The sequence below is a fragment of the Taudactylus pleione genome, unplaced genomic scaffold (assembly GCF_031769625.1).
Source record: "Taudactylus pleione unplaced genomic scaffold, aTauple2 ptg000019l, whole genome shotgun sequence".
Lineage (NCBI taxonomy): Eukaryota > Metazoa > Chordata > Amphibia > Anura > Myobatrachidae > Taudactylus > Taudactylus pleione.
Window position 1 is genome coordinate 41765409 of NW_028284421.1, and position 27092 is coordinate 41792500.

Here is a 27092-nt window from a genome sequence, read left to right on the forward strand (position 1 = left end):
AATAGGGGTCTGTTATTCTTTATGAAACATAAGGTTTTGTAATAATTTAGTGATTGCATCAACTCATCCAGTTTATAAGACATGGCATCAGAAATCCTCTATTCTCTATATACCATATTATTTGCTGAATGTTACAAATCTATTAGCATCACTTGTGTATTATGACATTATAAACAGGTAGTTTAAGGTGAAAATACAAAATATGCTGCAAATTTATTGGCACACATTTACATCCCACATGATTTAGGACTTGTTTGAAGTAATCTTGAGTCTGCCTGTAGGACACTTATTTTTTGTAAGGAATAAATTGGTTAAAAGAAATCCATTTCTGTCCTACTGAGCATCACAAAATGGTGATGAGATACAGTGATGGATGCTTTCCATTGCACCAGTTACCTTCTCATTCATCAAATGATCCTGTTAATTACATCCCATTGAAAATCTCCTAAGTGAAATGAATTGACAGATCTGAAGTCCCATATGGATCAAATCTTTCCTCTGGAACACTCCCGTGCTTTGGAAAGTAGGAGGTTATAGAAAGCCGGCTCCGTGGCATGGTAATGTAATCTCTTGTTTGCATGGTGCTGGTAGGCTTGGTTAGTATAGAGGTGCTACATGCCGAATGACCATTGTGTTTCCATTAATGTGTTGCAGGCAATTTTATTACACATAAAGCTAGGAGAATACTGTTACTACATTACTCTTCTAACTACATCTACAATCAAAAGGCTAATCCTTCCTGATCTTCTTTTCTGTTCTTTTTCTGCTCCCTCCTTCCTGCCTTTATTTCTCAATGTTTTTATTCCATCCATTGTTATCTGCATCCTGACTACAGCCGTACTGTTCTATCTTCCCATCATCACTTCTCCCTTCCTCTCTACCTCCCTTTTTGCTTTTTGTGCCAAGTTCTGTAGCTTCTCACTGAAACTCAAACTTCTCAGTCTTAAATTAACTCCCACAGACAATAAATTGTACAAGCTGAATTGTATGATAGGAGTTAGAAATGACTGGTTGCATTTAAGATGTAATATTGCAAATTAGCTGCATTAGCAGATGTTCAGCTGCTTCTACTGGAAGGTTTAGATCAGACTCTCTCTGTGTATAATAGCAGTACGTTCTAAGATCGGAGTACATACAGACATTACACAGTCAGAAGCTTCCACTTTATTTTCCATTAAAGCTGCAATCCACTAGATTTTGCTTATGAAAGCTTTCATGAGCCGGGTCCTCAACTCTTCTACTAGTGGTGAGTCTGTAATTTCTATCCATTGTACAGCTTCGCATGTATGAATTTTCTAAAGAATAATGCAATAGAAATTGTATTAAATGATGGCTCTTCTGTATATGAGTCTAGTACTATGATGAACACTTGTCACCAGTCTGTTGTAGATAGAGAGTGTCATGATTAGGGAGGAGAAGGGAGACATACAGCTATGTTCTGTATTGGCCAGCTTATGAGCATTCAAACACTATGTACCATAATGCACATGCAGTGGTCATACAATACATTCCATACAAACTCTGTTACTAAATAATATATAAGGAATGGTTACATATGTTGCATTTGACAGGCAGTGTTTACTGAATTTTGATTAAACACTATACACCGGTAATAATAATTGAGATTAAATCATTTTTGTAGTAGTGACCCATAACTTTAGCTCCCAGTTTGTGCAATAACCTTTTTGTATTTCTGACCAAACTTACCTACTCTCCCCGAAACCATCCTGAGGCTTGGCCAGGTGGGTGCAACACCGTGATGTCATCACTGACCGCCCCTCATGGAGAAAACATGGCAGAATGAGGATGTGTGATACAAGACAATAGTCGCAAACCTCTATCACACTGATCACTACATGAATGACTATGTCCACGAATGGGAGATAAATTACAGGTGATATGTGGCCAAGTTAGTCTGATGACTTACTGGAGACATGTCCTGAGGGCCATATTAAGGGCCACATGGGCCTGGGGCTGAAAATGTTTAAGGGATTATACTGAGAAGGGGAGGAACTGTGACCAGTGCTGTGTGTGTGGGACCAAAGCCGGCTGTGTACACTCCCTACACTATCAGCCCCACTAGCTCCCTAAATACATAAAAATAGCATAATTTTGTGAGAAAACTAGATAATTTTTTTTAAATACTTTTTTATGTAAAGCTTGGCAGCTGGTCATCATCATGTTGCCATGATGATGGATCTATATTTATGTGGAGGCCTGGAGATGTAACTCCATCCGCCCCAATGTTAATCTGGGGGGGGGGTCTTCATGATATGATTTGCATTGTTGTGATCAGTTTCCTGCTGCACAGTATTACACATAACGGCATTGTACAGCAGGGTCAGGAATGTAATCGGCACTGCCACGCCAATATTACCCCCATCTGCCCTTCCCCCATAGGGACCATCAAAAAGTCACCAATTTTAGGTAGGGGGTGAGAAAAGCTATGGTAAATGTTTGCACAAGTTTCTCAGAGGTGTGCAGTTTTGGCAATAAAATCTTCAAGTTTGCACTTTTAATTCACTGATTCATACCATGCTATTCAACATTGTATTTGTACAAATATTTATCAGAGGGAGATTAAATTAGCCCTGAGGTTTGGTAATACCTTACTTGCCTTATATGGTACATATCTGGTAAGAAACATTACTCATTTTTGCTTGAACCCCATAGAGTTGCAAGTCCAAATTAGCAGTTTTCCTTCCCACAATTACTGCAATGTACACAGCTGCACTACGCTGCAAACTCACTCTTCATTGGCCCTAATCTATGGAGCCGAACTCAATTAGTGTGCTGATTTATTAGAGAGGTGTCCTCAGGGCTGTAATGTATGTGAGGTTCCTTGGGTTACATGCCGTTTGTGCGGTTCCATAGGCGCCGGAACGGTGGTGAGAGCGCGTCAAGGGGGCAGCTGGTCTGCATTCCCCCTCCTGACATTTGAGAGAGGTTCCAGTCAATGCATTGGGGCAGACTGAGATAGTCCCATGAGACTTAGCACAAAAGGTCAGAAAGGCAAGTGCTGAGATCTGATTGTTGGAGTTTATCACATGCTTCTCTGACCCATGGAGGAGATCAGCAGCAGCCCCATAGGAGGGATTCATTGGAGCGAGGCAGCAGTACCTGCTGGCATGTAATGTTTGATGAAGAATGGAGCCCCCTGTAATGAAGCAGTGAGGTGATTACTATGTTGGATACACTTATACAGCTGTATGTAACATGTCTGGAATTATTAGAGGATACAGTATAAGGAAAATGAGTTTGCATACTGTTTTACTTTTGCCCATATTTGCCAACTCACAACACATACTAATGATACCCCCTACTGTATAGTATAAGGACTAAACAAAACCAACTTAAATGTACAGCTATTTATATCCAACTGAAATCTGGGGGGGGGGGGGGGTTGTTGGTTATTTTTTGGTCATAAAAAGGTGAATTCTGAGCATGTTTTCCTCTTCTGGGGGTGTAACCCATACTTGCCTACTTTTGAAAAGCATTTCGGGAAAACTATACCAGACTATAGCAGTCATTAGGCACCGTCCCTTTTACAGGAAAAGCCTGCGATTTGTGGGTCTGTGAGGAGGGGGCGAGGCTAAATTACACAATTAGGATCATTTAGCCACGCCCCTTCCTGCACACCCACAAATTTCTCTGAAAATCTCCCCCTCCTGCCCACTTCACTAGGAAGTGGACGGGATGCAGGAGATCTGCCTACTCTTTCGGGGGTGTGGAGTGTTACCCGGAAAATCGGGAGCCTCCCGGGAGAATAGGCTAGTATGACTAAAATGTTGGTCTCTATGGTGAATTTCTTAACTGTGTTAGGTATATCACTGATAATATCTTAATAATCGTAGCATTGCATTTCAATTCATAATTGGCCTCATGGTTTAGTCTACTGTATATAAGCTTCCCTCATAAGCAACTAGTGATATTTCTTATGTATGTGACTCAATTAGGAACAATTCCTTGGGTTAGCAAATTATGGTGAAAGGCAATTTTCTGTACTGGAAATATATGATAAATTAGAAGGATCAATTCTGTGACTTTGAGCTTTTCCTTGCCTTATTTATTTTAATACCAGTTATTTATATAGTGCACACATATTCCGCAGCGCTTTACAGAGCATATTTAGCCATTCACATCAGTCCCTGCCCCAGTGGGGAGCTTACATGAATGACTATATGCACACACATACACACTAGGGTTCATTTGTTTTGAGAGCTAATTAACCTTCCAGTATATTTTTGGAGTGTGGGAGGAAACCGGAGCACCCGAAGGAAACCCTTGCGTGCACAGGGAGAATATGCAAACTCCACACAGTTAGGGCCGTGGTGGGAATCGAACCCACAACCTCAGTGCTATGAGGCAGTAATGCTAACCATTACACCGTCTGTGCTGCCTGACTTTAAGGTAGTGAACAGTCATAGTAACTGCAGCTAAAGTGATCTTTATAACATTTCTTTTTATCTAGGAAAACTATTTTATTTGAATGGAAATGTAGATAGTGTGTTATTCTGTCTTTCTAACGCCCCATCATCCAGTGCTTTGAAGAGGATTTACCAGACCCCAGTAAACTGTATTAAAATCACTTCTATATTCTTATTTGGTACAGCTGTTTTTTGTTTTTTTTTTGTATTCCAATGAGTCCATTAAAAGTTTTCTGTGCTATAGTGGTGTATTGTATTTTTAGCTATATTGATATGATCTTTTTATTTTATTCTACTTCAGTCTACACTATTTTTAATGTCCCTCCAGTTCACTAACTGAAGCATTTAATTTTGCCTTCTGGGATGCAGTTGTGGCTCAGAAAGACAATATTTTTTCCCAAAGAAGATAGTATTGCTATAAATATTTCTACATACAATCTAGCAGAACTAAGATTTTGAGATTGTTTTATGGGATTCAGTTTAATTGAGTGCCGCATGGCCAGCGGTTCAAATCACGACAGCGGCATCCCGGCAGCAGTGAAAATACCGATGGTCCCAAGGTAAGTATTTCCTAACCTATTCTACCCCCTAACCCTCTCTTAGGGGTGCCTAACCCTAATCCCCCCTCTTAAGTGCCTAAACCTAACCCCCCCTTTCCCTGCCGCCTATACCTAAGTCCACCTGGGGTTGCCTAACCCTAAACTCCCGGGGAGGTGCCTAACCTTAAGTCCCCCCCCCGGGAACCCTAAACCTAACCCTCCCCTCGCGGCTTTCCGCACTCTGCTTATCTTTGATCGGTAAGCCGGGTGTCTGGCTCCCGGCGTAGGTAAAATGACAGGCGTTGGGATTTCGATGCCTGTCATTTAACGCCTTGCCGGGATTAGACAGTCGGGAAGCCGACTGTAGGTATTCCGTCCGCCGGCTTCCCGGCTGCTTCCCGTTTTATGGTATGTGAACTGCTTAACCTGATATAATAAGGTACTATGATGACAGGGTGATGCGTAACTTAAACTGTGCCTCTATTTCTTTCCAACCAAGTTAAGCTGGTCAAAATTCCAAATGGTAAGCACTGGTGACTTTTTATCAGGCCCAGTGCATGCCCCATTGGCCAAAGGCAGTCACACCAAGTCACATGGGCACTTTCAGGAGAAATAAAATTAACTATTGTGTTATTATTACAAGTCATAATATAGCAACTTAACATTGTAAGTTTTACAACTCTATCCTCCTGCTATATTAATTTTACTATAAATGTATATATTAAGGGCTAAATTTACGAAGCGGCGGTTTTGTGTCATTCAGAAACCGCCATCAATTGACGGCGGTTTCTATTTTTAATTGACAGCATTTACTAAAGGTAGGTTTTGGTGTCTAAACTCAAACCCCCGTTGATCCCCGGGATTCAGGCAGTTAGCATTTCGACCGCCGGCATCCTGACTACAACCCATTCATTTGTGCTACTTTATTTTTTATAGGAAGCACCAAACTACTGTATTTTATCATAGAAACAGACCACAGTGGATAAGATGCTATTCTATTCCTATTCATTTGATGGTGCTTTTGCCGAAACAGTATTCACCTGACATAATAAAAAACAGACAGCCGGCTACTTTCACTTCATACTTGCCTACTTTTGAAAAAGCATTTCAGGGAGATTGTGAAAGCAGCACCTATGAGCGTGGCGGTAAAGTGGACGTGTACTGATACATCTGAGAGTCGTGTCATAATACTGACTTACAAATGTAAATGAGCCCCAAAGCAGTTAGTAAGATCTACTTGTTGATGAAAACTTCTACTTTTCAGAAAATGCATGTAGCCATAGGGATCATTGTGCCTTATAACCAATACAGGGAATTATACGAATGATCCCATTTGAATGTATATATCTGTTTTTGTTATATAACTGCTACATAATGGGGGTAAGGTGCAATCAGGGAGATTACTAGACTCGTCAGGGAGATGAATAATACTATTTCAGGGAGTCTCCCTGACAATCGGAGAGTTGGCAACTACAGTATGTTTAACTTTTTGAGTCTGTGAGGAGTGTAAGTAGAGAAGGAGAAAGTTGTAGGAAAGTATAAGGTGAAAGATGTAGGGGTATATATACTACATTTAGAAGTGGTTCCTAGATTCTAGCTATTATCTTCTCGAACCATGATTTTCAACCTTTTCAACTCGAGGCACACTACACAAGATTTTAAAATTGCCAAGGCAAACTATCCAGCTATGCAGTGTGCATGACCAATAAAAAAAGCCATAAACATTGGCTTTCCACATAAAAATATACACACATTGGCCTCCACAGGAATAAAACACACTACATTGACCTCCACAGGAATAAAACACACTACATTGGCCTCCACAGGAATAAAACACACTACATTGGTCTCCACAAGAATAAAACACACTACATTGGCCTCCACAGGAATAAAACACACTACATTGGCCTCCACAGGAATAAAACACACTACATTGGTCTCCACAAGAATAAAACACACTACATTGGCCTCCACAGGAATAAAACACACTACATTGGCCTCCACAGGAATAAAACACACTACATTGGCCTCCACAGGAATAAAACACACTACATTGGTCTCCACAGGAATAAAACACACTACATTGGCCTCCACAGGAATAAAACACACTACATTGGTCTCCACAGGAATAAAACACACTACATTGGCCTCCACAGGAATAAAACACACTACATTGGCCTCCACAGGAATAAAACACACTACATTGGTCTCCACAGGAATAAAACACACTACATTGGCCTCCACAGGAATAAAACACACTACATTGGTCTCCACAGGAATAAAACACACTACATTGGTTTCCACAGGAATAAAACACACTACATTGGCCTCCACAGGAATAAAACACACTACATTGGCCTCCACAGGAATAAAACACACTACATTGGCCTCCACAGGAATAAAACACACTACATTGGTCTCCACAGGAATAAAACACACTACATTGGTCTCCACAGGAATAAAACACACTACATTGGTCTCCACAGGAATAAAACACACTACATTGGTCTCCACAGGAATAAAACACACTACATTGGCCTCCACAGGAATAAAACACACTACATTGGCCTCCATAGGAATAAAACACACTACACTACTAGTGCTCTGAGCTGACCGCCGCGGCACACTTACCAACCGCTCGTGGCACACTAGTTCAAAAACGCTGTTCTAGAAGGTGCTAGTTAAATGTTAAGTAGAATCTGATTGGTTGCTATGGGCAACATCTCTAATTCTAAAAACTCTCACTGTAGTAATTATACCCCATAAAGTGATTACTAATTGTGATGATTTTTTTGTATAAGTTGGTTTGTTTCTTGGTCTGTGTTTGTCTATGTGAGCTGTGTTTTCCATATAGTCAGTTTTTTTTTTATGCCCTCTGTTTGATTTCTTTTTTGTGTGTGAGTACAGTGTGATTGTGTTTTTTTTTGTTTGTTTTATATTGTTATTTGCTTTTGTATATCTGTTAAAGACCAGTCATGTCTAGTGAGAAACATCATAATTTTATATAGTCCGATTGGATGTTATTCCTGTCAAAATTGCCTATTAAAATAAATTAATTTACCTGCTGCAAACACGACTATCTCAGGGTAGTCCTTTTTTTGCTGCCAGTTTTATTGTGGTTTTGAAAACCCCTGCTTGATAAATCAGGGGTTTCTTTTCTATTCTTTCTTTGGTCTAAAACATCGATGGTGCGTTGGTATTCAATTCTGTTCTATTCTGTTCTAAAGTGTGCTTTGACAGCGGTTTAGCAGTGGTTTTGGCATTAGTAAATCTGCAGATAGCAAAATCGTCTCCAAACTGCTGCCAAACCGCCGGGGTTTAGAACTCGCCGCTTAGTTAATTTTGCCCTAAATATTTAAGCCGTGGATATTAGCCAGTTTTATATTTTGAAACTTTTGCTTAGCAGCTAGATGTATAATAATATCTGATAATGTAATGAATTATCCATTTGGAAATTTACCATTGGAGCTATATGGGAATCAATGGTGATACAGCATATCCAGTTTACTTGCTATTTATCTGATCATAAATTCAAAAGATGATGCTTGCCAGCTGGGCCTTGCTCCCCTAGTGGAGAGATGGTGTACGTAGTAACGAATGCGTCTCTAATTAGCATCTCTGTCCATTCCCATCCATCACTCTGCCTCCTCTACACCTGCTGCGGACATTTACAAGTTATTTCTGTTGAGGATATAGAGGACGATTTTGACAAGGAGAGGCTGTAGCCAAGAACTCCATGTTGATGGACTCTTTGCTTTCCCTTGCTGGTCCTATAATGCTCTAAAGAACTTGCCTTAATATAGCAAAAATGACTGTGCTGATTATACACTACACAGTAGACTCGATTAGATGTATAATGCTCTAACACATTAGATGTACAAATGCTCTAGTGGGAGGGTATTTTGACAGATCCACAGGCTCTATTTTATTTACATTATACATTTCTTCTACTACTACAGAACCTGTGATATGACTTATGTTCTAATAATTTAATCTTGACTAATCAGAGAGTACTTGAAGGGATAATTAAATTGAATGTTCTATTTCCATTTAATGTAAATCCCCCCGAAAGAACTGTGATATTCCTAATATTTGTAACATATCAAACATGTAGGACAAATTGTTTCTTGTGAAAAACTGCCGTTGCTTGGTGTTTTCTGTGTTGATTTAAATGCCATGTACTGTATGCCCAATACTTTTCTAATAGCATGCATAATCTAATGCTGCTTGTTCCTGCAGAAGCCTGACTTTCCCTTGACAACTAGCTCTGTGCAAGGTTGTTGCCACCTGTTCCCATGTATTGGCACAATTCTTTCATTACTCTGCACCACATATGCTGACAGTCTTGCAGAGCTAGTAAGCCTGCAGACAAAGTGCACAATGCAAAATGTGGCCGCTGGAAAGTATCATTTTATTTGTGTTTTCCAAATTTGTTTGCATATTAAACAGCAGCACCTAGTAAAATATTCCTGTCAGTAGCATTTCAGAAGCGTAAATAGTTATCTGGAAGAATACAAATAGGAAAGCATCCATATAGAATTCTGTGTAGCAAAAATAAATCTAATGGATACATTAATCATACTCACTTGCCAATCAGCCGCTCGATATGTCTGGCCAGACATTACGGGTTGGGTATGATTTGCCGGCGGATGAAATACCGACACTGGATTCCCGATGGTGAAGTAACCTGACAGGGGCTGGTAAGTACCCTAACCCTCCCTTGGTGGCGCCTAACTTTCCTGGGGGGGGGGGGGGGGGTGCCTAAGTGTAACTTCCCCCCAGTGGTGCCTAACCCTAACCACCCCTTCCCGCACCCTAAACCTAACCCTCCTGGGGGGGGGTGCCTAACCTCTCCCCACTAGTGCCTAACTCCCCCACTCCCGCACCTTAACCCTTCCCGGGCGGTGCCTAACCCCAAACTACTCGGGGAGGCTGCTAAACCTAACCCCCCCATCCCTGGCATAAGTTAGTACTTACCCGCAGCGTCTTCATTCGGGATGCCGGTGGTCGGTGTGCTGGATGTCGCCATCCTGATGTCTTCGGGATAGCGGCGTCGGCATTATGCCGGCCGTCGGGATTCCGGCGTCGGTATATCGACACCTGGGATCCTGTCCGCTGGCAGTTTCAACATATACGGACATCACAACTAGGCGGGCATTTAAATTAAATTAAATGCCCACCCAATTGTAATGTCATTGTTGCTGGTTCCTGCGGCCAGCAAATCAGTCGGTCGCACATACACATAACGCATCTGCTGTGCTGCACAGCTGGCACGATATACCTGTGAACAACGTTGTTCACAGATATATCGTATGTACACACGGTCAGATGCACTAAACGATATATCGTTTGCCAGCTGTTCGAACAATATATCATGCAGTGTGTACCCAGCATAAGCATTGTCATACTAGTACCTGAAGAGCCACATGTCATTTTGTTTGTAGAAAGGAAATCGTCAACACCAGTTATTTATAATGCACCACCAATTCTGCAGTGTTAAAAACCGAAATATGTACAATTAAGCGCCTTAATGAACGTGTGGTACAAACACAATTATGAGCTATGCCCAAACTTTCTACAAGCACGAAATTCTGTGCATGTGAGTTAAACAGCATAGCACTGGGCTCTTCTGGGAGGGTCAGGCGCGCCCGCGCCGTGACCTTTGGAGATGCGGCGGCATGACATAGGTCATGCATGCCGTGTTGCACGTCCGCCTGCACACTGCTCCAAGCTCTGCACTGTGTGCTCAGTCACTGAGTGTGACTGAGCAACCCCAGCCGATGAGGGACAGTACAGGGATGACAGAGTCTTCTCAGCTGGTTATTTTATTTTCTCCTGTGGGGGCCAATGTAATTTTTTTGTTTTTCTCTATGGGTAGCAATGTGATTATTTTTTTTTTCTGTTGAGGCCAATATTTCTGTTGGGCCCATTTTGTTTTATATTTTTTTTCTGTGGGGCCATTGTGTTTATTTTCTTCTGTGGGGGGCCAATGTGTGTGTGTTTGTTTTTCTGTGGGGGCCAGTGTCTGTTCTTTTTCCTGTGAGAGGCCAATTTGTGAGTGTTTTTTCCAATGGGGGCCAATGAGTGTGTTTTCTTCCCGGAGGGACTGATGGTGCGCCTTAGCAATTTTAAATTCTTGTTCGGTGTGCCGCAAGTTGAAAAAGGTTGAAAGTCATTGTTCTCAAGAATGAACATGTTCGACTGTTTGCCTCACATGATATTGTTGTTTCAGATCTGGTCGAAGTTTGAGGAGAAACCCGTAGAAGAAGTGGTGGCTGTTGTAGAGGAGAAAGAGAGGAATGCAAACTACAAACCTGTCCTAGTAACAGAGATAACAGATGACCTGCACTTCTATGTTCAGGATGTAGAGACGGGTAAGTGCTTCAACTATTGCACATATTATTTCTTGTCCCATACTGCATCCTGTTCTAGTTCCCTGCACTGCTACAAGACCGTCCATAGTAAACTTTGTTCTGTGCTGTCACATTCCCACTGTGCCAGTTTATAGGCACATAATTTCAAGGCACCGCTGCTCTTGGCTAGGCATAGAATTCATTACACTCATTAAGTGAACTTTGGGTGCAATATTAGTGCAATACATAACCGTGACACATGGGCAGAAAGAATCCAGGAAAGGTCATTGCTGTCGCTGCCAAAACAATTTTAATATCAAGGAAAAGGACACTTGTACATTAAAATAATCCGTTATATTTCTGTAAAGACAGAGCACTTTCATAATTTTGTTTTTCCTCTGTAGTTAATCCAAGCCCATATGCCTTGATGATATGTAAAGGGAGTAAAGTATACCTTCAATTTCTTAACCAGTTTTTCAAGCTGCTCTTTAACAGTGGTTTGCAAAAAAAAGTTTAAGACCTTTTATAATGGGCATCCTTAAATCAGGCACTTAAATCATACTGCAGTGCACAGATGTTTAAAGAGCAAATAAGTCTACTGCATGACATCAGACTAAATTAGAACTTGCTGCGTTGAAAAATGTGTGAAATGGCTAAAACTAAAGTGTTCATACTTTGCTCTCTGCTTTGTAGCAGGTTGCAGAGGTACAGATGTGTCCTTGCTCATCAAGCCTCAAAACATCATGCAGCACGTGAGGCCTGGCATGAGTGATCTACCAGGTCCTGTGAATCTCTGCTAGCATCGCGTGTCTTTTTTTGCCGAAAATGTGTCGCGATGCAGCTAGGACGCACCAGCAGACCGTGCTGATTAATTTGATATGCGACACTTGCGAATGAGGACACATCTGTAGGAGGGTGTATGTTAAACATCTTGCATCACTTAAGCGGCAGCGTATGACTGACAAGTTATTTGTCTTCATAAACATAATTGCTGGAATAAGTTGGAGGATTCATACACAGCAACCTGCTGGTGATTTCATAGCAAACTGCATGTTGTTTTTTGCAGTTTGAATATTTTGTCCTGTATCCCTTTCACGTAGTCTTAACCATTTGCCTGGTGTGGTCACATCACATGCGACCACACCAGACTGGGCTTTCCATGACATGTTCCCATCTGATGCGACCAGTCAGAAACGCCCACTGGGTGGCTGTGGAAAGATAAACTTCCTGCAACCACTAATCTCAGAGGGACCTCCCGGCCCCACTGCAGCTGCTGCTCTGCCCCCAGTGTGTCCCGATAACTGTGGCCAGCAGTAATCTGGCAGCCCGGCAGCACCCCCCACTCGGCGGCTGCAGAGAGGATTAGCTGTCGAGAAAGGAAGCGCTGCCCCCATTTCCCCCAGTGTTATACCCCGGCGGCCCCAGAGAGCAGCAGCCGTCGTGGATGCTAGCGCCTCCAACGTGTATACCCCAGTAGCTCCAGGGAGCCAAGCCACCGGGAAGCCAGGGCTGCCCTTCCACTACATTTTACCCAGCAGCTGCAGAGAGCAAATTCGGCCCCCCTTCCTGTTTATACCCGGGTAGCTTCAGTGAGCCAAGCCGCTGGGAAAGGCAGCCCTGCCCCTCCCCCTTCATATACCCGACGGCTGCAGAGAACAGCGGCTGCTGATCATCAGTCTCTTCTGACAAAGTAGTGATGGTCATCGATCATCCGATTACAAACCATTGATGGTTAGCCACCGATGGTCAATGGTTTTGGCATCGATGACGGAGAGACAATGGTTCTCTGCCAACAATGGCACAGAGCCCCCAAATGTTTTATTTTCCTCCCCTACCTGATGCTCAGCCATGAAGCCCCGCCCCTCAAATCTGATTAGTCCTAGAGCAAGGCTGACTAATTCAATAGGGCTGACCATCTATGGGCGAAACCATTGATGGGTTAATGATTGTTTCACACCATCAATATTAACCACTGATTGTACCATCGATGGTAAACATCAACTGTTTATCCACTGGCGGTTATCCCTATGACAAAGGCTCCCCTGCCTTCTGCATGTAGGTGCGGACAAGTAGGTGTGGCGATGGTGAGGGGGATATATGGTTCCTGGGAGTTAGGGGGCGGGAGTGGAATATTAAGTGTTATGGAGGGGTAAAAGCTGGAGAGGAGGGGGGCTTAAATAATAATAAAAATATTACACTAGTGATGAGGGGGGAGGGGGCAGCGGTGCAAAGTGAATTTATAATGGGGGCCTATGGACACAGGAGTGGTGTGAGACACCCCCTAGGTATATTTTTTTATTAATTAAATATTTAAATAGATTTTTAAAACTACTTTTAAAATTATATTATATAAAAAAAAAAGACGTAAATTTCTGACTGGTTTTGCCAGTAAAAAATTGTCCGTTAAGTGGTTAATGGGGTGGAATCTGACTTCAGCTGTCGGTACTCAGAGGTGAGGCAAGAGAGATTGTATACAGTCTACTGCACACATCCAGCGGGCACTAGCATTTTATGCTGGGTATTTCATAATCACTGACAGTCTCTCCTCCATACACATGTCAAAAAATGGAAAGCAGAGAGATGGCCTAAATACATGTCCCTGTGCACAAGCCTTTATTCGGATAACTATATTTACGTTTCACTCAGAGCCCACAATAAACCTTACACTTAATGACTTACAATATATTAGATTTCAGTTCAGCATGGGCTAAAGCATCAGATTAATTATTAGATGTGACATTTAATTATTATCCATATAACTTTTTATTTTATTTTCGTATTTGAAAATGTAAAGGTTGCATTTCAATAATGAGATTTCACTTCCTTACCTATCTTTATGAAGTTACTTTTTTTGGTACCCTTGTTCTAAAAATGTTTTTGCATTTCATTTAAATCATGTCTGCTCATCAGTAGATAACTTTTTAACCTCTTCCAATTAGGGATATTGCCATGAATCATTCTGGGATTGCTTAAATTATGATAATAGTGTGTTACAGGTGTGACAACCTACTCAATATAAGCTAGTAAAAAGAGAAGATACATTCAGTATTATCGTAAATCTATGAACATCCTCCAACTGCAGACAGGTAATCTACAAAGTTTCACCATACCCCAATGGTTCCCAAACTTTTTTGAATCGCAGTGCCCCTAAGCCAAAAGTTTGTTACTGGGCAAAAAATTATTAAGTAAACTGTGCTTACCTGTCATCCTTAGGGTCAGTTATGTGGTGGTGGACAGGTTTGCGCTTCTGTTTGACCACATATTTACATTACATTGACCATAAATAATTTGATTTGGTGCTGGACCACCAACCTGAGGCACCCCTGCAAATCTCCCGAGGCACCCAAGGGTGCCACGGTGCACAGTTTGGGAACCACTGACATAGCCCTTTATCTTTGTTTTAATTTAGAGGATATTTTATGTAGATGCAACCTTGTTAAATGTTTCACATGTTTGTCCATAAAAAAGACCACATAGGTCCCCTGTAGCCTATTTTACTGTATATACTGTATACATTCTGTTTGGAGTAAAGTTTCAAGTAGTTACTACTGTAACTACATTACTATCTTCATAAGGGCCTTGGTCAGCAGGATAAGTGTAGTTCAGGTCTCATTCCAAAGGGACTCCATGTCAAATGATCTAAAAAAAAGAGGCTTGTCCAAGGTTAATGATCCAACCTATGACTGTTTAAATTGGTAAATATTATAGAATGCAGGACCATTTTCTAGTCTAAATATACTGCATACTACAAATACAAACTCCAAAAGAGCAAGCAACCCATAAGTTAGTAGCTTGGGTGGCTTGGCACAGTCTGGCTTCTATCCAATGCCCAGAAGTGTCAGAGCCCTTTTACAAATCTAGGCCTGAATCGATAGCTGTATGCCACAATATTTGGATGGTTGAGGTTATGGGGCCTATTTATTAATTGTATTTTAGACCCGATAATTATAATTTTTGCTTATCGTGACAAAAAAATACTATGCAACGCCAGGATGTATGAAAAAAAAAAACACCTACTAAAGCGTTCACTTTACATTGAGTTTTTGGGGCTGGCCACCCTACTGCGCATGCACTTTCAGCAGACCACGCATGTTTGAGCGGCCATTGCCAGGGAGGGATCATATGTATTCCTCTCCCGGTAAATTGTGTGATGCGTAGACCATATACTACAATGACTAACGACATCTAAAGATGGCATTTGCTATCGGGGCCAAACTCTGGAATTCTTTGCATTCCGAGCTCGGTAAAAATCACAATATAGCAGCCCCTATAGACATCTAAACTTAAATTTATTAATAAATAAAAAGGTGTACAGTATGATACCAGAATGTAAATATAGTTCAATAGCATTATCTTGAGCTGAATTTGTTTTTGTTGTCCAATATTTTCACTGCAGATAAAATAACATGACCCCTCTCCATTCAAAGCTTTCTCTCATCCACTGTGCTGCTTTGTTTTATTTTTTTAATTAGTCTCATTTAATTAAGGCGACATTATTAGTTGAACAGAAAGCGGCCCATGCAGCCTTGGGCTATAATAAACTCTCAGCATCTTTCCTCTTCTGCGATAATAGTCTCCAGCTTGATGGCACATAAGAGGTATCTTTTCAGTTATGTTTGGTGGCAGAGTGAAGGGGGGTTTGGAATTCTCACGAGGTGTAGGGCGGGAGACACGATTTAATAAGAAATCACAGTCCCAGGGGACATCTGGCATGATCTAATTGAGACATAAAATGTACAGAGAATGCGGAGAGGACTGTTATTAAAGATGAAGCAATTAATTGGATAATTTAAAATAGCCCCGGCCTCATTTCTGGCTTCTTTCTTTGTGTTTCAGTGTTTTTCTTTGCCTCCCTTTCAGGTAAGGAAGTGTGCATACAGTAACTTCTCTTTAATAATGTTCTCTAACATATAAAGATTAAATCAAGTAGCCCATACTAATAGATTTCTCCTAAACATATTCAAAAGAGCCAAAGAAGTTCATTGATTTTGACATGGAGTAAAGACATTTCAATACATTTCACCTAAGGAATTTGGCCTTTAATCATACTAGCCAACTCTCCCTGAATGTCAGGGAGACTCCCTTAAATAGTGGTGATCTTCCCGAGTCCCTGAAGAGTCTGGCAATCTCCCTGAGGCTGGGCTGGGCGAGCACACTACAGTGATGATGATATCAGTTACCGTGGAGGAAACACTGGGTAGAAGAATAAAGGTGTATGCTACAAGAAAATGTCCAATGCTATCCAACACACTGATGGCTACATGGAAGTGGTAGCAAGAGCGTTAAAGGGGGTAATTAAAGAACAAAAAAATAATAGAGTGCATCATGTTTTTATTTTAATATGCAATCATGCCTATGGTAAAAAAAAAAATCTGGCGTTAGAGGGTTTATGGGCTAAAAAAATAGTCGTATTGACCATCTGCGCAGGCTCTTTCTGTGACCATAGCACATTATTCTTAACTGTGACAAATATGCATGATTTTCTATAGGGTGGAATAGAGAGAAGGGACTGCGGGAAACTGTCCCGAGGTAAGTGTATGATGGGAGTAGGAACCGTGTTCAATATGCTAGCATATGTGTGCGTGCTCTGAACAATGTAACTGCTTTGGGGCTCATTCACAGTTGGGCGTAAAGCAATTTCATGATGCGTCTTCGAGAGAACAGCACATGTTCTTTCCAGCACCATGTGCATTTGTCTAGCATTCACAATCTCCCTGAATTGCTTTTTCGAAAAAAGTAGCTAAGTATGCCTTAAATATTCTAACAAACCCCACACTTCACAAAACACAATGGGTTGACCATCCTCACCCTAACTTAATGGGCATATGTACAAAGAATGAGCATTAAGCAAGATTTTTCTACTGCCACCTTCCTGCTATCTTTATTTGTTTAAAGAAGAAACTTTTTGCCAGTACTGCTGAGTGGTACTTGGCCCCCCCAGGGTTACTGGCTGGCAGCAAACGGTAAGAGTAGTCCTACTGCTTCACCAGCTGCCCCTAAAATCCTTTGCGCTCATGTAACCTGGCTTTCAGATGCGCAGTGTAAATGAATTTGGATTTGGGTTTTCCATCACAGTTTCTTTACAAAAAAAATTCTATAAAAAAATATACTACAGTATAGGAAAAAATGTTTTATGTTAATAATACTTTTTATGTTAAGGTGCTCTGCTATCACCTTTGTGAGAAGGCAGTAGATGAGAATTGTGGCCGTACATATACGACCGCGATCCTTTTTAAATAGGCTATTCAATGCATTGTATGGGGGAAGTCTTTGTGAGAATACCCCTGGTGGAAGTTTTTGCTGGTAGTAGCTTTCACCAGCATGGAGGGCTTGGTGAATAGGGAGAAGCTCTCCTTACTCCACAAAAGTGACAAGGAGACAGTGGGAATGTCAGCACCCCATAGAGACGCAGTAAAATTCTCAATATTTGGCTACCATAATTATCAAGGACTGGCAGCAGAACATCGTGAGCGAACATGGCCGAGAATTAAATTCCCCCCACCCCTTTTAATGTGATTGTCCTGATTTGACTCTCTTGATCAATAGACAGCATTCTATGGCAGGCCACATACCAGTTTTTTTTTTTTTTTTTAATATTAAATTGCTTTATTTCCTTTGCAACACTTATTTCAAGATGCTGATCTGCTGATCTCATGTTGGCAGTATTTTATGTATTTTTTATGCTAAAAATAGCACAAACTCTTATTCTGTCATCTAAATTCTTGCACTGTCAGCTTTTTTATTTTATATATGAGGCCGATCCGCCAGATAATTGTTTAATGTATGCCCAGCATTAGCAGGTTGTCAATATAGGCATATTCCACTTTTGGATGTGTAATTTAGACTTAAATGTTCTGTAATAATTTTTTTTATGTTATTATCCCGCATGCTATTGGGGGAGATGTATGAAGCCCAGAAACTGTATCAGCGCACGATACCGCTTCTCCCTGATGTATGATCGGGGGTCTGGGCGGTAAATGACAGGGGCGCTATGCGCCTCTGTCATTATCGGCGCTGCTGTCTACAAGATAGCAGCGCTGATAGCCTGGGCCATGTACGAATGGTCAGATCGTCTGACAGTTCGGCCCGCTGTAGCTGTCGTTATCGACAGCGCTGTCCCTGATGCGGCGGCTGCCGGCTCCAGGGTGCACGTGGGGATCTCGCGATACTTGCGAGATCCCTTGCATGCTCAGTGGAGCCGGCCGGGACAGAGACACAGCGCATCAGCTCTAGGCTGATGCGCTGTGGTCTCTTGCTGGTACCGCTGGAGGGTGGAGTCAACGCTCCCCCTCTCTGGCCGATGAGATGTTCTTACATCTCATCGGTAGTGCTTCCTGCTTCACCTCGGTAAAGAGGCAAAGCGGGAAGCATTATAGTGGCACGTTAATTGCCGCTATCGTACATCTACCCCATTGTCTCTTATAATACACCATATGCACTGCAGCACAGAGTGAATTGTCATCCCGACTTGATTTCCAGACTATGGGTCTGATTCAGAGTTGCATGCAAGTCGGCTGCATTGCGTGCTCACAAATGAAAATGGATCATGTCCTGTATTCTGAGTTGACCACAAATATGGGGACGCACCACCCCTATTCATCTTCTTGTGAAAGTAGCGGCATACTTGCTGACTTCGCAGAACTCCTCCCCGGGAGCCGACATCTTCGGGGGGTGGGTCTGGACTATAGACCTCATCAGGGCTAAATGTTTGTGATATTTTAGCCCTTCCCCCTCCAGATGGACTCGTGAATTACTAGGAAAATCTTCCCATCCTGCCCACTTCACTGGGAAGTGGGCGGGATGCGGGAGATCTGCCTACACTTTCGGGGGTGCGGGGGGCTACCCGAAAAATTGGGAGACTTCTGTGAGTGAAGGCAAGTATGAGTAGCGGTCATCACTATCAGTTCACCTTTGCACAAGCCCTATCCTGGTGCAAGAGATCCATCTGAAATCAGATGGATCTCTATGTATGCAACTCTAAATGCCCAACAATTCAGCCCACAGAACGTTTAGCTGAATTGCCATCCAGTTACACTCACTCAACGAATATTAGAGATGCGAAATACTGGCCTGCCCGTAATTGCTGAGAGTTGTGTGTGCTCGGCTAAGGAGCATGCCTAGTTTGAACAATCATAATAGCCATCTGCAAAACAAGGAGTTGGCATCTCTGAATCAGCCCCTGTATGCTTTGCAGAAGAAGTGTCAGTTTGTAGAACTGAAGATAGTACTGCTTCCCGCCGCAGCAAAATGGCTGCTCTGCTGTAACACTTCATTCAGGCAAAACATGTTGCTGCAATTTAACTCCCCTCTAAATACACGTTTCCCACATGTGGAAAGTGTATTCTGTTTTTTTTTTTGTCTCATTTGGCTAATTAAGTGGAAATCTGCATTAATGGAAGTGGTATTTGCCTTTTAACATGATTTAAATTCAGTTTAAGGGATTGTATCCAAAATATTTAATCTGTGAGCTCTGCAAGTGCTCCTTTTAATGGGTATTATGATAGTTATAAGAGGAGCGCTGGCAGCTGTTTGGCTGTTTTACAAATGACAGTTTTGGTTGGCAGAGAGGTGGCTGCATGGTGAAGTGATTCTCTGAGACGCTCACAGTATGTATAAGAAAGTGGAAGAGCTCGATTCTTACAAGGTCACTGAGAGTGCAAAGTTATCCTTGAAGCTAAGGCACCATCTGGAGAATCTGGTGTGTAGATTTCAGATAGAAGTCACACTGCCTCCTGTGTAGTACTTGGAGGAATTGCGGCATCAAGGTGCAGCACTACAAAGGGGTTTTTACTTGGTAGGTGGGCTTCAGATTTTGTAGTATTCAGTTCATTTATTGGAAGAGGAATACATTCACTTCTCCTTTTATACTTTTAGGTAAAAATAGGCTTTTCCAAAAAAATTTTAATTTCAGGACAAAATAAAAGTTGATATGAATCAGAAAAAAAAAACGTACTGTACATTTGACAATCTGTCCCATGTTATTAAGACTGTTCCATCGCTCAGAGTATTTACTATGTGCCTTTCTGTCTCCTCTCATGGTTTCCTATTCATTTAAGCTCTAGCAATCAAGATCAGACCACCATGTGATGTTACTGGATGGTCATCAGTGTATGGCTGATGTGCTCACCTACTGTACATGACTGCATAAAATAGTATGTTGATACTTTCTAAATTATATGTGACATTTTTTTTTTCCCTTTTAAAATACTGTTTATTGTCTTGAGTCACACTTGCTAACTACTAAAGTTCTCCCTGCTGGAAGATCCCGAATGGGATGGTCCAAGTGGGATCTTTGGAGGGTGTTTGTAATTGCAGTCTGCCCCTCCCAGCATAACTCCCTGATTTGTGTCATGGTGCAGCACTACCAGGAACATTTCAGTGCAAAATGTGTCATGAAGCTCTCAGACCATACATTTCACTGGGGATTTAGGAGCTTGGTCTACTTTTCCGGGAGAACTCCCCAAAATTACGGAGTATCCCAAACATTCCTGGAGGGCAGGCAAGTATGCTTTATTAGTTGAGTGTGCTTGTATGCACATACGCGTAATTTCATGCAAGGGTCTGCAATTGTGCTGTGGGGCCTGTGTGCCACATAAAACTTTAAATCTTGTCCTAAAATTACATCACAAACAGAGAACTGGTCACCTCTATATAATAAGATGCTTTATACATTTATTTAATTCACCACACTTTTCTGTATGGTAATTGTAGAGTTTACTGCTCCCGCAGTGATAGATTGAGGTCAGCTGAAGGCAAAGCAGCATGTTGTATACTCATCACTCCTCTTACCAGTGGCGTAACTTCATCCCAGTTTCCCGGAGGCGAGATAAATGTTGGTGCCCCCCCACAAATTAAAATGTACCAGCTCCTATGCCAGCCGCCGCCCCTATGCAGTTCCTCTTATACAGTGCCCCCAGTAGTGCCCCTTATACTGTGCCCCCCTATGTAGTCTCCCCAATTGTGGTCCCCCTATGCAGTGCCTCTTATACAGTGCCCTCAGTAGTGCCCCATATACAGTGCCCCCTATGTAGTGACCGCAGTAGTGGTCCCCCTATGCAATGCCTCCAGTAGTGCCATTTATATACAGTTCCCCCAGTAGTGGGTCCCCCAGTAGTGGTCCCCCTATACAGTGCCCCCAGTAGTGGTTCCCTTATGCAGTACCCCTACCATATATAACCCAAGACAGAGACACACACATTACTTACCTGAATCCCCTTTCCTGCGCCCGCCACCATCCATCCGCTCCTCTGTTCTCCCACTCTGCACTATGGGAGAAACGTCATGACGTCTCTCCCATCACCACTGCGGGAGCCGGAAGGCCGAGCTCATGAGTGAGCTCCAGCCTGGCTCCATCCGAGGATGCACCAGCCAATGAGAGTCAGTCTGACTCTCATTGGTTGCTAAAACTAAACACATCGCCGCCGCTGCCAGTGTGTTTGTTACTGTGTAGTGCGGACCGCACTCACTGCGGTCTGCTCTACACTTACTGATCGGCAGGCAGGGAGGGTTTCTGGGTACTCAAAACCCCCCCTGCATGCGCATATGGGCTCAGGCGGGTCGCGGCGGTAACATGCTACGTGACGTCCGCGACCATAGAGCACTTCAGCAGCAGCAGGTCACGTAGAAAGGGCGGTGCTCCTGCATGCGGCTCCTCTGTTCCTCAGGCTGCAGCGGGTGCCCCTTTCAGGGCTGGCACCCGTGGGTAAATGACTCCATTGTCTCCGGGAGTTCTGCCACTGCCTCTTACGCTTTCACATCTGCATACATTAAATATAATGCATTTGTCTGTAAAGATACCTGACATTGCCTCATTAAAGAACCACTAACCCCCCCCCCCCATAGTATTACCTACCTTTCCTCTCATTATTCACAGCTGCAGCTTGGTGTTACCTCTCTTTCCTCTATTACAGACCGCTGCAGCTTAGCATTACCTGCCTCCACTCAAGGAGGACTAACAGTGCATGGTGTTCTAGTTGGTGTATTCATTATGGGCTGACCCATTTTCAAAGATCCACAGTTGGAGCTTATTATTTAACTTGTGATTCTGTGAGGATACCAGGAAAACATGCACTGTTAGTGCTCCCAGAGGAATAAGTTTGGGAAACACTGCTCTACTCCATTGTAGACAGCTACAGCTTAGTATTGCCTGCTTCTACTCCATTATAGACAGCTACAGCTTAGTGTTGCCTGCTTCTACTCCATTATAGACAGCTACAGCTTAGTATTGCCTGCTTCTACTCCATTATAGACAGCTACAGCTTAGTATTGCCTGCTTCTACTCCATTATAGATAGCTACAGCTTAGTATTGACTGCTTCTACTTCATTATAGACAGCTACAGCTTAGTATTGCCTGCTTCTACTCCATTATAGACAGCTACAGCTTAGTATTGCCTGCTTCTACTCCATTATAGACAGCTACAGCTTAGTGTTGCCTGCTTCTACTCCATTATCGAACAGCTACAGCTTAGTGTTGCCTGCTTCTACTCCATTATAGACGGCTACAGTAAAAGATAATCCACAACAGGTAGTAATTAGGTGGACATTTTAGGGTGGTAACAGGGGTGTGGCTAGCCAGACGCAGGCATGTCGCAGTCTGTGACTGCATCTTAAGACGCAGTTGTACTAAACCCGGTGGCCATGTTCAGATGAAGAAATTGCACCTGCCGTAAAAAAATCGATATGGGACTGACGATTGATGATCCCTAAAAAGAAGCACAAACAATCCTACTGTATATTCAAGGGCAATAAGGGTTTTTGGTGACCTTTTCATTAGTAGGTTTCTACAGACAAAGCCCTACATTGAGTCATTTGTACAGCCGGGTAATGCTGGGTACACACTGACAGATATATTGGGCGATCAATTGATTGGCCAATATATCTTTTGTGTGTACCAGTGATATGTCTGTGAATGACGTTGTTCACAGACATATCGCATTGGCTGTGCTGCACAGCTGATGCCCAATATATCTGCAGATATATCGGTGCATCGTGCTTTGTCTACGGGCAGTCAGCCGACCGCCCGTACACTTGCAGCAGAGGTCACGGGGAGGGGGGGGTGCGAGGGGGGCCAACAGGACACGCGGCCGGAAGACAGATGTGTGTATGAATAACCATCATCTGCAGATCACTCAATCTGCAGATATATCTGTAGAATGCACCCAGCTTAAGGCATTTATAATATAGTTAGTTTACAAACAGTTTACTGACAATTATATGGTAACTTCCTTATCAATACCCTACTGACTGTATAGCCATCTGTAACCATTAAACAATTGAATGTGGTGTAGGATTTAGTGTCATCAAATGGTTGTGATGTTTTTGTGGTCTTTTATTTTTTTTTTAGCCTATATGCAAGAAAATTATACATTTTCTGGCTGCTAGCTAATTTACAAATAATTTCAAGCAAGAGTAGAGCATGATCTGTTAACTTGTTGTAGTTTTTGGAGATGATCTAATAAGGGAAAGGGATTGAAATACCAGCGGTTTAGCCGCCGCCAGCTGGTGCAAATCCCGACAGCAGATGCCTGACGGATGAAGATCCTGACTCGGGCAGGTAAGTACCCTAACCCTCCCCTTCCAACCCCCCCTAACCCTCTCCTCCCCCCCCCTAACCCTAACCTCCCCCCCCGGGGGTGTCTAACCCTAATCTCTTCCTGGGAATGCCTAACCCTTTCCCCTAGGGGTGCCCAGACCTAATCCCTCCCCCAAACCTAACCCCCCTAAGGGCGCCCCGGACTTAACTTAGTTCGGGCTGGCGTCGGGATTGACATAGGCGTCTGTATTTCGACGCCTATATTAAATCCCTTGCCGGGATTCCGCCCTCGGTCTCATAACTACATCCCCTAAAAAGTACATGGCATGTTTGAATTTCCAAACTGTCCTACTTTTACCATTAATTCATATTGCCTTTTAGTGTATATGTAACTTTGCTAACTTTTTTCCTTTTGCAGATTCTATGGTAGCATTAATGTGTACAAATGCCATATTAACCGGAGAACGCTTAGTGAAATTAGATCTTGAAAATAAGAGCTGAAAACAGCAATTTTCCACCAGCTTTCAGTGTGTACTCCCCAGCCAGTAAAAGCTCCATTATTGTCCGCAGAGGCATCCTGGGTCACAGTAATACATTTAATGCTCTCTAATGTGCAATATACAAACATTATGAGCAAGAAAAGCTGTTTAAATAAACATGACCCTTTAATTTGCCTTCTACCACAAGATTAAACATCGGTTCAGTTCTGTAGCTTTTTGTCATCACTATTTTAAAGTTCTTTACATAGGGCTACCAAAAGCAGAGAGATTGTTTATGCATGTCCTGGTTACAGAGACTATCAATCCTGGACAGAAAGGTTTGTGTCATTTTATATTCCTATCAATCATTTATGTGCCGATGTAAGCATAGTTCTGCTTCAGAAGATGACTGTATGGTATATACTGCAGGTTATGGATTTAAAAAGTAATTTTTAAAAAAACAGTAATACATTTTGTAAATATATAGCTCGACACACACATATGCAAGATAGATAAAGCCAGGCAGGGCCATATGATTTGCCCGTTAGTCCCCCATTTTGTGAGGATAACTATAGATGTATGCAAATACTGTATGTACATTTATATGTATGTACATATGCTTCGTTTACCGTTTGCCAGAATGTGACATAAGGCAGGAACACTTATTATTGTAATCTGACTTCTACATGTGTGTTTCTTTTTCTTAGTAACTTTTACTACTTGTGTTTGCTTTGATGTATGGATATGTTATAGTGTATGTTTAAATATATGATTAATGGATATTATAGGATGAACTATGTGTTAGCTGCTTTACACACCTAATCTTTTAGTACCTCCAAAATATTATTTCCCTTTCGCATTTATTTCTAATTCACAGTCTCCCCAAAGACACATACGTAAACCAGTCTGAATCCTAGTTGGTTATTTCAGCTTTACTGCGTAGTCTTAGTACAGCGTGTGTATAGGATCTTCCATTTTTTACTGCTGAGAATATAAAGTGTCATGCAGTGTGCAACATTTAGTACAGAACATGTGGCTTCATCAGGTAGCTCACGCCTCATTGCTTTCAATAAAAGTAGCTTGGCCCAGCCAGCTGTGATATGAAATATTGAGCAAGCCTCTAACACTGCATTTATTTTATTGTGAAATTCCCCTATCTGCAGGAACACAAGAAAGTGGATGACAGGAGTCAGTACTTATAGGTACTCTATAAAATTACTAAGGAAGCTTTCATGTAGCTAGTTGAAAATCAGCAATTGTTGTGCATACGAATTTATATGAAGCATTTTCACCCACAAAATAGCACTTATTGGATGCTTTTTGACTTGTGCACCATTCTGTAAACGTTAGAGACTGTTGTGAATGAAAATTTCAGGAGATCAACAGCTTGTGGGATAATTCGACACCCAAACCTGGCACCATCAATCATTCCACAGTCAGTCACTTAAATCACTTTTCTTCCCCTCAATTGGTGTGTGGGCAAACCTTATCTTTATCAAGGCTTAAGTGCATATGGAAACCAGCAGTGTTTAAATAGTTGACTGTTTTGGCACCAAATGAGGTTTGGCCGTAAACCTGTCATCGTGCCTGGTGCTGTGGTATAATACAACTGGAAACTCATCATCACGCTGTGAAAGCAACATAAACTACAGTATGAAAACTACTCAACTTGCACCACACAAACAAACAATAGAAATAAAGGTAGAAGCCTGCAGTAAAAACAATCTGAGCATGGACGTTAATAGGCAAGTCCCTTAACATATCTAATAAACTACATATGTATATAAAGATACTAGTATAATGGACCCAGCATACACCGGGTCACCTCATACTCCATGCTGTAGACTCTCCTAATACTTTACATACATATGAAAAAGCTATTGACTTGCATTGAAATGGGAAAGCAAGTATTGATATTTAATATTGTACATGTTAACATAGTGACACAAACATAATTTAGTAGATACCATTGTTGTGAAAGGAAAAGGGGGTTCTAAGTTGGGATTGGATAAACATTATTATCGTGTCATTGACTAATAGCTAGTTAAAGATTTAACTAGACATTTGAGTCATGAGCTGATTAAAAAAATTGGGTGTACACACTGAACGATATCGTTCAATTACGTCATCCTGCCACATCCTTGAACTGGCACTTTCTGACGACATCGTCCAGTTGGCCTGCATGTTTACATGACAGCAAACATCGCTAACCCACGGGAGCGTGCATCGTTGGTCGTTTGGTGCATACACACTGGACAATATGAACAATATATCGTTGAACGATATCGTTATTGTTCACTTTTATCGTCTAGTGTGTATGCCTCATAAGATTGACTTTGTTTTTGTTTCACAATATACTCTTAACATCAGCTTCTGACCGCAGACTGTATTACTATAACTCCCAATCTGCCATTTTGTTTACTGATAAAACTGTTAAGCAAGCACCTGGCATAAAGCCACGAAGAACCTCATGATGATGATGTACTGAAATGATGTATATTTACTAATATGGTATTGAAATGACAAAAGTATAATCATGTGATTTGCCAGTTGGACTATATAATGTATGTAGGCCATTTTGAAGGGAGATACTTCTGTGTTGAAGTGCCCCATATGCATACTGTATGTATGTAATCCAGAAAAATGTAACAACTTGCTTTGCACCATACTTGCCTAATCTTATGGTAATCTCGGCATTGTGTAGCCGGGACAGTGCCATGATAACGCGATCTTGTGGTTACGCCCCCAATAAAGCATCATG

The 27092-nt window shown here is 42.0% G+C and overlaps 1 protein-coding gene across 2 annotated transcripts in view; it reads left to right on the forward strand.

Annotated features, from left to right (window-relative positions):
- SND1 (staphylococcal nuclease and tudor domain containing 1) overlaps positions 1-27092 on the forward strand; it is an 876127-nt gene that overhangs the window by 764869 nt on the left and 84166 nt on the right. For both annotated transcript variants that reach the window (XM_088447470.1, XM_088447461.1), the window contains exon 18: positions 11199-11340. In XM_088447470.1, the coding sequence (XP_088303596.1) occupies positions 11199-11340 (142 nt within the window). The remainder of the gene's footprint in view (positions 1-11198; positions 11341-27092) is intronic.